The 13,023-nt window shown below is 36.3% G+C and overlaps 1 protein-coding gene across 4 annotated transcripts in view; it reads right to left on the reverse strand.

The window, feature by feature from the left end:
• The window catches only part of snx9b (sorting nexin 9b), a 30,821-nt gene that overhangs the window by 7,676 nt on the left and 10,122 nt on the right, over positions 1-13,023 (reverse strand). The window contains exons 5-16 of one of the 4 annotated variants that reach the window (XM_007253921.4): positions 9,628-9,696; positions 6,373-6,535; positions 3,047-3,082; positions 2,502-2,640; positions 2,328-2,409; positions 1,576-1,701; positions 1,377-1,494; positions 1,134-1,264; positions 922-1,028; positions 546-649; positions 277-354; positions 69-145 (exon numbers count right to left, since the gene is read on the reverse strand). In XM_007253921.4, the coding sequence (XP_007253983.1) occupies positions 69-145; positions 277-354; positions 546-649; positions 922-1,028; positions 1,134-1,264; positions 1,377-1,494; positions 1,576-1,701; positions 2,328-2,409; positions 2,502-2,640; positions 3,047-3,082; positions 6,373-6,535; positions 9,628-9,696 (1,230 nt within the window). The remainder of the gene's footprint in view (positions 1-68; positions 146-276; positions 355-545; positions 650-921; positions 1,029-1,133; positions 1,265-1,376; positions 1,495-1,575; positions 1,702-2,327; positions 2,410-2,501; positions 2,641-3,046; positions 3,083-6,372; positions 6,536-9,627; positions 9,697-13,023) is intronic. The other 3 variants (XM_007253923.4, XM_007253922.4, XM_007253924.4) reach the window with 3 other exon arrangements.

Below are 13,023 nucleotides of genomic sequence, written 5' to 3' on the forward strand. Positions count from 1 at the left end.
CAGGAAACTAAGGGCCGTTTGGCATCCAGCCACTGGTTGGTACTGTACTCTAAACACTCTGAATGTACCTGTTCTGCCACCATCTGAGCGATTTCCTCATAGGTCTTTCCTGCTGCTGTCAGAGCGTCAGTTAGTGTGGCCTCTCCTGCCGAAAAACCCACAACCACAAGCTTAAAAACAAGCACTGCTTTACCCTTAATTATGGTCAACCAAATGTCAGACATTTATCATTACATCCATAACTTTTAGTGGGAATAGCCAGACAGCATCCTGTACCTTCATATCCACTGCTGGTAAATACGGACGAGAGGTTCTGGAAGGCTTTGCCAATCCGCTGGTACTCCTTAGGGAGAGCTGTGAGAGAAAACAGGAATGCTTGTTTCTAACCACCCTAAAAAATCACTGAAAAAGTACATGTTTATCTAGTTACTGTTATTGGTTTCAGCAAGATTCTCAGTAATCATTAACTCCACAGACATTCTATTATCAGCGCATCCTCAGGATGACATAATAGTCAGTTTGAAGGACTTGGACAGGTCACTCACGTCCTGTGCAGCGCTTCCAGTGCTCATTTCCTACTGTCAACAGATCCTTTACTCCATCATCCATCGCTTTGGTGAAGCGACTGAACTGCTCACACTTCTGTTCTCTACACACACAGACACAAACACACATCACAAGCAATACTACTACCACCTTGAAAATCTACTTTCCTGCAAATTACAGTAAAAAAGATTACATCACACTATATCTAAACTTTTTCACTATTCAAAATCATTTGACCAAATAATTAAAAATTAATCAGTCACCAAGATTTACACAGATTTACTCCTCTATTCTTCAGCACTCCACTGAGCACTGGGTTCAAATACAATATGCACCTAAAACATTTTAAAGGTTAAGTGCTTAATTTTTTCTCACACTTCATGAATTTCCAAGTCAGGCACTCCTTCTGGTTCTATTGTGGAGAAGATCATTACCCCCACCGTTTCATCCTTCTCTGCTTTTCTCTTCCCCGTTTTCCAATCCTGCATTTATAACCACATAAGTAAATGACAAAAAGCAGAACAGTGTAGCAAAAAAATACAATTTAAGGATTTTTAAAAAAGAAATCTTTCATTCATTCTCCACACCTTCTCATCCTTGTAGGTGAGGAAGAGCTGAAAGACCTCACTGCTGGAGACGACCGGGTGCCGACACATTCTCGTCATCCAGCCCTGAAGTCTCTCCATCCGCATCTTAATGAACTCCTCTTCAAAGCGGCCTGACGCAAGAACACAACATTAACATATACGGCATTTAGTAGATTCTTGTAAAAGGCTGTGAATCACTTTATATGTAGACAGGCCCAAAGCCTGTAAGTGAAGTTTCCTTACCGGTCACTTGCTTGTCAGGTAAGCATGGGATTGGTATGGCAGAACCAAATTTTTCCAAAAGTCTCTCATATAGCCAGTCAAAGTGCTTGTATCTATGATTGACAGGTTTGTTGGTGGTCTGCAAAACAAAAGAACATAGGAATGTTTACAAGTACTTGATTCTATTTAAATCTGTTGTAGTGTATGTTGTAATACTTACATTGGGTGTGACTTGATATTCAATGTAGCTCTTGAGGCCATACATTTTGGAGCCCTTTTTTGGGTCTGCTACAACGCAGTCCAGCTGGATCTCTGGATATTCCCACACTGGCCCAACCTCCCCTCTCTAAACAAAACACATACCAAACAGGCATCAAACATGATGTATACGTCATTATAGCATTCTTATGTGGGTGTAAAATATTAGAAAATATTAAAATGAAAATGTCTTAAAATGTGAGGTCTAAAAATCTATTCTTTGATTCAAATTAGATCTGTATTTAAATGATCCAAAATAGAGTCATATAAACCATAGATAGATCTTTAAAATAAGATTTTCCCCTGTGTGCATAAATCTTGTGCATAAATGTGTGACCAGCCACTGCTTTTTTCAGGAATCATTTTATGGCCTGCACATCAGTTTGGTATCGCTTGAGCTCAGGTACTCACTAAAATTGTAGGTTAAGAGTTATTGTCTCTCATTTCATATCAAAACTAAACCTATAATTTAAATGGACATTTTCCTAAATGGATCCATATTAACTGAACTGATTAACTGAACTGAAATGTAATTGTATCGATTCAAGAAAACAATTTTGATACCCCTACAACTAAAATGTTTTTACAAAAAGATATGAAATAACTGCCAGATTTATTTATTTCAAATATGTATTGATTATTAAAGTTAATTCATGCTATTATTAAACCTTAACATGCAAATACTTAAATAACTATAGTGGACAGGTCTCTTACATATATAGATAATTTGTTTCCTTTGGCAGTCTGTTTGGATAGGAGGTACAGCTCCGGACCTGATTTGGAGAAGCCAGGGAATCTGCAAACGGAACGTGAAGGTTAGAAAAGATTGTGAGTGTTGCTGAAAAAAATCATAACTGGTCTGAACAAATCCTGAAATGGCTGCCTTACTTGTTGAGGGCGATTTTCATTGAGGACCCATGCACTCCTCCTCTGTTCATTGCCCCGCCCTCTCCCATGTCTCCTTCAGCATAGCCCCCTGACGACTTCCTCTCATCCCACTCATCATCCCACTCATCATCCTCAACGCCTTAGAACATGACACACACACACACACACAATAAAGATTACACAACAATTAGACCTTGATTACATATACAATTTATTATATTCAAACCTGGCTTCTATAAGACAGGGCCAATATTAGTGAAAACAGCAACACAAGGACAGAGCAGTTAAATCACATTCTAAAACAAAACCCCAGCACACGCAATGTTTTAATGTTCGAGAGCCTAATTTACATGCTAAGTGCTGCTTTATTTATGCACTTCAGTCGACACTTACATATCAAACGCTATATCACTTAAAATGACTAAACACGACTCAAACAGGTAAACATCATTAGCTTATAGATTTTATAAAACACATGCTTGTGAGTCTGTACACAAGTTCAAACCATGCAGAATGTTATATTCAATCCAGGAGAATCGGTATACCTGTGTAATCAATTAAGTATGGATATGGATAAATGTCTTTGAGAAGAAAGGAGAGAAATAATTTATTATATAACAGAAGGAAACTACGTACACAAAAGTTTAGTTCTGACCCAAAAGGGGTTTAAAAGATGTGCAATTTTTAAACATGTACAATTTGGACACAGAAGCAAATAATTTCAAGATACATCAAAAAGAACATTTAGAATATATGAAATATATAATATATAGAGTAGACAGACAGAGAAATAGATGGTGTCTGCCAAGGCAAATGGGATGGTTGCTAAGGTGTTGCAAGGTGGTTACTATGATATAAGAGTTTCTTTCCAGAATGAATGGACGGACGGACAGAGTATTTAACACAATCTGGGAGAGATTATTCTAATATATAACTAAACATTGCTTCACTATGTTTGTTTCTAAACCAATGGAGCCTGCTGGCTTAGTTAGTTTTAGTGCAGTCAATGATTTATTTATGAATTGAAATCATTTTAAATGCTACTCTGTAGAATAAGGTCAGCCAGTGCGATGACTGGAGTAGTCTGCACAGATCTTGTGGTTCTCATGAGCACTCATGCTGCTGCGTTTTAAATAAACATGGTCTCAACCAATGCACTTAATCAATTTCAAATCATCAAAGACTGTAGCAGTTATTCAGGCTAATTAAAATAATGACCTCAGTCTTTATTTATTTACAGAAAACTTTCTTTCATCTAAGTATGGATTGATTTCAGACAATGACAACAAGCTGACGAGACTTAAGTCATCTGGTGAGAGGGCTAAATAAATGTGTTAAATGTGCACACTGACATGGCATGTGTAGCAGTGATAGCTAATTAGTTTTTTCCCCTAAAGGTTTGAGCAGCAAATTCTTTACATAGACAGACCTGGCCTAAACAGCTGGCAGAGATACCATATCAAAGAAGACAACAAAATGCTCTCAGAGATAAAGAGATCTTTCACAACAACAGAAGGAATATTTAGCACTCTAACAGCTAACAGAGAGTATGCATACGTTATGTGTTGAGCCATTTACAGTTTCTTAGTAGTTTTATATGTAAAGTTATCTATGTGGGCATTAAAATCACCAATAAAAAAAATGTCAAATAACAGTTCAGTAAATTCATGAATAAATATTTGGTGTATTCGATGCACACATTGTAAGTAAGTAAATCTGTGTAGTACATTTTAGCACAGTACTAAGATGGTTGCACTAAAATACATTTTTGAAAAGAGCAGCTATTCCACAACCTTTCCTATTAGTTCTACATAGAGATTACATATTCTATATAATTAAATTCTTGTAGAATGCATGTCTGGCTGAGCTACGTGGAATGGCTTGATAAAAATGTCCAAATTTAATCTCTCAAGTGTGTTAAAAAGTCCCTCTTTAAGAGCTAAGATTACTCTTTTTATTGTCTGATGGGTGGAAAAATTTCAGTAAGCTTGTCATTAATCTATGAAACAGTGGCTCTTGGAAAGCAGCAAATTACGTCTGTGTACCTTTAGTCATTAGATTTTTATTTAAAAACAGTATTTAGTTCAGTTATTGTAGTGGAAAATGAACAAGAAATAGCTTGGTCCGTGTAGTTTTTTTTTTGTCATTCTTTTTTTTATTTCAAAAATGGAAATAAACTAATTAAAAAAATAGAGGGTTATTTTATTTTCATTTCATAATCCAAATACAAGAAGCTGAGACATATGTCCTATATCCTTCTTGGACACGAGAGATACATATAATAGAACAAATAGAACGACAGACCTTTTCTAAGTGTAAGTTTAAGGCCGGTGTCAAGCAGACAAAGTCCATGTACCAAACAAGCAATTTTGCACTTTTAGTGTTAGAATAAAACGTGATTTTTATTTTAAGCTACCCTGTTAACTGTTAAAAGAAAAATAAAATATAAAATAACAGCTGGTATTTTGTCAGAGGGGTTTTAAAGTTATACTGTAGGATGGTACATATATTTAATATTCATATGAATGTGCTTGTAAATCATTCATTTATGTACTAACCTCATCTAGGGCTTTTGTATTGCTTTTAACATCTATAACTGATGTGTGTGGGAGAGTTGACTAAAGCAATTTTCTAAGCAAAATCTAATACTCTTTATTACTTTTTCAAAAGAATGCAACCTTAATTCAGCTGCAGATGTGACTGTGGAAGATGTGGCTGTGGCTGTGAAACAGTTCTCCTGTTGCCATGTGTAAAATTACTTGAGATGGTTGGTCATTTTGAGAGATTGGAACATTTGTAGGAAAACCTGCATTTATTTTGTGTTGGCAGAGAGTTCAATTCAGCAACTACACTATTTTAATCAATTTTAGGACTCTTATTTATCATTGTGTCTCCATTGTCAGAATAAAAGCACATCACAGACAAAAACTGAGACCTTATAATCTCTACAAGTCCATACTGTGCGGTTTGCCATCAAAACGAAATTTTCCGCTACAGGGATGTTCCAAACTGCTCATTTATGTAAATCATCTGTGTGCAGTGATGAGAGCAGTTTCACAGGCATTATGCAAAAAATGTTCATATTGCTGGCTTCAATTCCCTGAAATACACAACCTGTTATCTAAGAACAAATGACCATGTTGATGAAGATTATTAGAATACATTTACCAAAAAAATAACTACCGTAAATAAATAAAAACAGTAATAACCTGATATTACTTTTACAATGGCAATTTTAGTTAGCAATCTCTTGCTGATATTTTAAAAATATACATATATTATAAAATATTTACAAAGAACCAGTTTGAACTTAATCACAAAATTAGAAAACAGCCAAACTAATGACTAATTCAACACAGACACATGACATAAATATATAATACAGAAAGGAAAACAGAATAATACAGAAAGGATTTTTTTTAATGATACTTCCTGATTTTATTCATATTGAATGTTTTTAATTGTCTCAAGTTGGTTAAAAGAGTCAGTAATATATGGATTATAATATTTTAAATTTTGCACATTTACCACATCTGACAAAATATATATAATATATAACTATAATTTACAACTAAGCACACTAGCTGACCTAAAAACCTTACTGTGACAACACAGATTGTCCATGAATATACTACTTGCTCATTCACTGTTTCTTATGAAATCAAGCATATTAAAAAATAGTTTATCCTGCTTTCGATGCTTCGACATAATTGTCTATATTTTCCAGTAAAGATGTTTTACTAGACACTTGTGATGTAAACATGGTTTAGCTGATTAGCTGCATTTGTAATAAAGGGGATTTTTTTTTTTTTTTTTTACAAATCACTGCTTTGACAGTTCTTTTAGTCCTGTAAAAAAAAAAAAAAGTTACCTGGGCCCTGATAGGCTTGTGGGTGACCATATGATGTGGAGCCCCAAGCATTGTTGCTGTTCTTGCCCGTCTCTGTGCCCTCTGGCTGTGCCGCCCAGTTGTTGGAGAAGCCTCCGGAGGCGTTAGTGTCAAACACTGCCCATGGGTCATTACCGTTACTCGTCTGTCAGAAAGAGTGGGAAATTTTTAGGGACTTGTTCAGCCATTACAATTTACACAACCAATGAATAGGAATGCACCAGTAAAGACATGTTTATTGCAATCATCTGGGGTACATTTGTTTCTCTTACCTTAACTGTATCTACAGCTTGTGTCTTTAGTTTTGCACCAAGACGACAAGGCCAACGTAGCTAAGAAGTAATGCAGATTCAATCGGTTCCAAATCACTAGACAGAATGCCCAATCACAAAATACTACAAACACTGGAAGTGAGATGCTGCTCTTTTCTGCTGCAAACAACTTCATTGGACAGCTCAACTTGCTCGGAGAGGAATGTCTCTGGCTAAGTTATGGAAAGAAGATGCTCATTTGGCCACAGATTGAAGGTGGTGTTGTCGGGGATCACACTTTTTGGCCTTTTCTGTTAACACTATATGACTTGTGGCTTTAATTCTACATGACTTATTCCTCATCATGACTTGCTTTCCAAAAACACAAGTACTAAACACATGCAAAAACTAGCAATATCATGTACAAGATAAGTTGATTGCACAAGTGGTTCTCTCTACACTATCCCACTGGCTGTAGGTAGTCCCTGCTCCTGACTCACAGTCATCGACTGGTCTATACGTTAAACCTGCTAGATGTTTGAGGGGCACCTGTGACTTGTCAGCAAAAAACTCATCCAATGACTTTTGTCACATGGAAGCTACAGGATGCTGCACTAAGCTGCAGGATATGCACGTGGGGCTTCCTGCATTTAATTTGGGTGTGATTTCTGACAAATCAATAGAACACACATGTAACACTGTGGAACGAGAAAGGAAAATAGAACTACCCACTACTAAACATTGCTCAAAACAGCCACTATTAGACCTCAATTAAAAAGTCCACTATTAGACCTTGCTCAAACACCCACTACTAGACCTCAATCAAACAGCCACTATTAAGCATTGTAACATTGGGCCAACACTTCATGATTAATTTACATACTGCTATCCCATTACTTGTCATGTGTATAACAATTAGATGCCATTTGGGTGAAGTGTGAGACAGTTTAAGGTTATGGATTGTACAGTGCTAATCAGTGGGGTATACACTTTGATTACAATCACATTAGTCTTGTAGCTCCAGTGCAAATCTAAAAAAGCAGAACTCAGTAAGAACTGATCAACTGCATTTAAAGAGTGAAAAAAGATTTTATTACAATTTTGCTAATATGATTTGAGGCTTATATTTGACTTTAGACCATTGTTTTAAATGCTGAAAGTAGTTTAACAACACTCAATCAGATGAAGGGAGACCATTAGACCTCTCAGATCTGTCTGAAACATCTGTCCTTGTGTGTTCTGTAGGTAGAAGCTAGCAACATCACTAAGTGTGCATCTGGGGGCAGGAATTACACACAACCCTTCACTGAAGTGCACTGAAAGAGGTCGATAGGCAACAAAGCTGAAGTGCGATTCGGCAAATGGACTGCACTGACGTTTGCAACATTGCCTTCAGTTCAATAAGTGATTTCTTGGCTTCCTGTGAGGCATTCAGAACACAGCCACTTACATCAAACTCTGACATTATAAAGAAAAAGAACACCTAATAGAATCCACTTCAACATATAAAGGGGAAAATACCTTAATGGCACTTTAATTAGAGCAAGGCTAATTCGTTCCTTATCTGCACTGTGAATGGACACACACTTAACATACAACTATAGGCAGGGAACTTCTGTAGAGTCTGGCCTTGACTGCACAAAGGGTAAAGACAAATTTAAACACAAAGCAAGTTAAAGGTAAATACAAATAACATGCAAAATGCAAGACTTATCTGCCTGCTTTCTCTGTGCCTCTTGTTAAACAACCAGGAGAAAACTACATGCCATGCACTGGTAACAAATATTGACCATGCTGGTGTTTGTGTGTGTGTGTGTGTTTTAGACTTTAACTTTCAAAAATTATGGATACGACAACACCAGAGTAGTGAGGCAATGGTGATACTGGAGTTCAAGCTGGTACATTGGGGTTACTGAAATAGATACTGGATTAGCATTACAGAAATCCATCCAAAGTTACAGATGCTGATTATTTAGCACAATATGTAACACACCTCAAATTCAAAACAAAAATTTCCAATGTAATAGTGATAATTTAGAACAATGTAATATAAATAATATGAATTATATAAACATAGCTGCACCCAGAAGCAAGTGTTGAATTGCAAAGCAATTCAGAAGAAGGACAGATGTTACCTGAAAAAAATAAATGATTACAAAAATTTGACTGATATGGGTAATATATTGAGCTACACATGCTTGTGTAACGCAGCATGTCAGATGTCTCAGCAAGGAGTTGAAGAGGTTTCTAATGGCATTCTATGAAAATCCGCTCCATGTAGCTCTTTTTGCATTTTGCAGATTTTGCAAAATGTAGGGTTGAAGTATTGATAGAATCTCACACATTTATGAAGGCATAGCATCTGTGCCGTTTAGGCAAGCTCCACACAGCAGTGTGTGGATGATTTTTTTTTTTCTTTTTTTTTTGGAATTGTGCACCAATTTTGCATTCAAAAAATGTAGGACCACTGGTTACAGGGCCTCATGAGCAACGTTTCCAAGACCAACAAATTTGTGTGTGATGAATAGGTTGTTGTTACGAATCACATCTCCAGAGGGCATTGTGCAATTTGGCACAATACCAGATCACCTTTGGTCTTTATTACAAGCACTTTGATAGTCTAATGTTACATTAACAGCATTGCATTCTGACTTTTTCTTCTGGGTGCGACTGTTTTGGATTTTTTGATGATGAGTGTACAATAACTGGCCTCATTTTCTTAATTTGATAATACAAAGATTGGTGTGAACAGTGATGGGATCATATTACATAAACAGTGCTGATCAATTTGATTACAGGTGATGTCTGTGGGTGTGTGTGGGTGAGTGTCTGCGCTTAATTCAGTCTGCCCCTGTGTCAGTATGTGAAGGTAGTGGAAATGATGGGAAGGGAAGAAAGGGGCTAGGGACAGCGTGTGTTGGCAGGAAGGGACAAAGGGCGTTCATGCATGTGCCCAGAGCCCGTCCTGCAGGGCTTCTCTGGTTACCTCATCAGGGGAAGTCGGGGAGACAGGGGTGAGGGGAGTGTCTGGGCTTTCCACCTGAACTACATCCACCTTAAAGGAAAGAGTTAATATCATCATAATGGGTCTGCAAGGAAAGAGTTAACCCTGAAAAACCAACCTACAGGAACGCTTTTACAGAGCGTGGTAGTACTGCTCAGCTGTTGCCAAACCTGAAATTCTTAAGGGCCAATATGACAATGAGTGATCTACTGAAGTCACTGCAGCTTTCAGTGAGGATTCTGTGGGTATTATCAGTACATCTAGAACTCTAGAGCAACAACATGAGTAGAATGCAGTGGACAGATTCAGACACATGCACTTTGTGTCTCCCCATCACATGGGGGAACATGTTCCAGAATAGCTGTTAAACTATTTAGACTGTGAGAAGCAAAGACCTGGGCAGTACTACTATACCTCATTGTATCATTTTTGAAACAATAAAAAAATCCCTATAATTATAAAAGTAGTATACACAGTTTTTGTATTTTGTATTTGGTCACTTATTGTTGTTTACATAATATAAAAAAGTTTACAGATTTTTGGCAGGAGTATATTCTGTGTTATGTCCAAGAATATCATTATCAGAATATCGATAGCAATTAAATATTATATTACTTAAGGGTCATTTTGCCCAACCCTACTGTGCAGGGTAAAATAGCACATCATATTTACAGGACATGTAACTAATACAGTGCAACACCAGCTGCACATTAATGCATGTTTTGGTTTTGTTGGTAATCGGACAGTGTGATGACACTCTAAGCAGCTACAGTCATATGTGACAAAGCTTCAGTCCGCTCCAATAACCAAACCACTGTCTCACACACACACTCACACACACTCACACACACTCACACACACTCACACACACTCACACACACTCACACACACTCACACACACTCACACACACTCACACCTGCTTTCACTTCTGTATTAGAGACAGAACTTCTGAGAAGATATGGCTAACAACTTCTGCTATGAGCCCTCACGTCAAACCCCAACCAATTTCACTGAAAACGCCTTCTTGACAAATTTGCTCAACAGACCAGAACAAAGCTTACGAAGCTAAATAAGCTTCAAAAGCGCACAAATCTGACAATTGCCTTTTGAAAAACCCAATCGATACATATATGGAAACTAAGTGCCAAAACTGGTCACTTTTAATGTATTTATTTTTAAGTACTTTTAAGTATATATATTTTTTTATTATTTTCTTCTACTATGGATACTATTTTGGTTTTATGGTTACTATTTGTCTTGCATTTTTGCTCGATCGTTTTGTTTGATTTTATACTTCTGTAGTGCTTGTGTCTTATGTTTGTATTCATTATGTGGCTAAACAAAAAAATTGTGAGATCATGAAAACCATGTTTTTTTTAGACCCTCTCATTCACATTAATATAATCAAAATAATGAGGAATGTTTAAGCTCAGTTAAGACTGTTTTCTGGATGAGGAGCACAGAAACGCCAATCAGCAAAGATGCTATGTACATATATTAGTCCCAAAGAAATGAAGAAAATAAACAAAATGTAGAGAGTTTTAAAAAAATATGATTGATTTTGGTGCACCCACACAAACCCACACAAATATCAACTAAACAAATGGGCCTCAAAAAAACATGGAAATTAAGCCCTATAAATATACTCCTTCACTAAAATAATTCTACTACTAAACAAAGGAATGCTCTTAAAAAAATAATAAGCAAAAGTTTAAATAGTTTGGTAAAATAACACTTTGGCTGCTAATTCAAATCTGGGTAATGGTTTTGATAAAGGTGTTTTAAAACCAAGACACTCTTAGTTCAACACAGAAATGGTAAAACGAAAGGTGTTCTATATACTTAAACCCGTTCACTATATATACCTGACCAGCTGCAGAACATGTGATTGGCTCACTAAATGGTGCTCACAAAATCTACTCTGCCCACATTGGATGTCCAAAGTGTATTCTTAGACTGTACACCCTTCCTTTCTTCCTTATGATCCTCTGGTTTGAACTTTGAAACAAATTGTTATAATCCCTTAACAGCTGCATACTGACAAAATGGTTTTATTGCAAAATAAGGTTTTAAAATTTAGTCATGTGCCAGGCATGTGTCGTTGAGATTTGAGGTGTTTTTGGCTTTTGTTTTAACCTCACAAACATCAATCTACTAAAATAGGAAGACAAACACAGATTTATATTTTCATATACTTGAGAACTAAACCTTGTTGAGAACAATCCCTCCAGAAACCAAACAAATGACCGACATACATTTTTTTGGAATTACCTTAATCATAGATGATAATCTACATAGCAGGTGTTATATTTCAAAATTGTAATTTTTGATACGTGGTATAGGGATGGGGTTATTTTACATAAGTAAAGCAAACTAACAGAAACTTTTAACAATATTTCATCCATTTAAGAATATGTAATGTGTTTAGTTTTTTTTTATAAATTTCTTATTCGATTGATTAAATAATTACAATTTTTCCAAATGCCGATGGAATAATCCTGCATTGGCAAGTGAGCTGTAGCTCACTTCAAAGTTTAGCACCAAAGTCTCCCATAGGGAAAAATAAGAATTCACACTTTACAGATGTTTCCTAAAATACAGAATACCTGTGAACACCCATAGTAAGGTAGACTGAGGCAAAAGGCAACATACTGATAGTGGTTGAGGGGGGAAACCATGCCTCGTATGCAAACATATGAGCCAGTTGATTTCACAAGGTTGCACAGTCCAAAAATCAGGTAAACCCTACAGGTATGTCATCGACCTAACACAGCTCACTCAGTTTCACTCAGTACTGCTATTCTGTTAATAACCATCACTGAGAGAAGACACAAACAAACAACACTGCACTTCATAGTGTGGTGTTTAAACTCTGGTGGGCCTATCACTCTCCAGCTGTCAAATTTAACAGATTAAACAAATGAGCGAAAAGCTGATTCAACTCATAGATCAATGCTGGTCTAGTAAAAATTGTTGGATGATTTTTTTTTTCAAAGGTGGGGAACAGACCAAATTAAACGAATACTACTTCTTGTTTTTAAGGATTCAAAGGTGAAGTAAGTCCAGTATGGATGCATACATTTAGCTGTAATGCGTAATCGTTTTAGACCAGCTTATATACCAACACAGAAGTGAAACTTACGTAAAGACCACTCACTCTCACTTAAATATAGTGCTCACACTGTCAGTGAGAATTTCTCCATTTTAATTCTTTATTGTGACTAATTAGATGAAGAATTAGTTACGATTTAGATTAGCGATCTATGATTATCCAAGTGAAATTTTTATCATTAAGATTAAGATAAGGTTTACAGATTGTCATAGTTTTAATAACAGCATATATAAAGTATATGATCCAATCGGATGATGAAAAGTTG

Source organism: Astyanax mexicanus, chromosome 1, assembly GCF_023375975.1.
Source record: "Astyanax mexicanus isolate ESR-SI-001 chromosome 1, AstMex3_surface, whole genome shotgun sequence".
Classification (NCBI taxonomy): Eukaryota; Metazoa; Chordata; class Actinopteri; order Characiformes; family Acestrorhamphidae; genus Astyanax; species Astyanax mexicanus.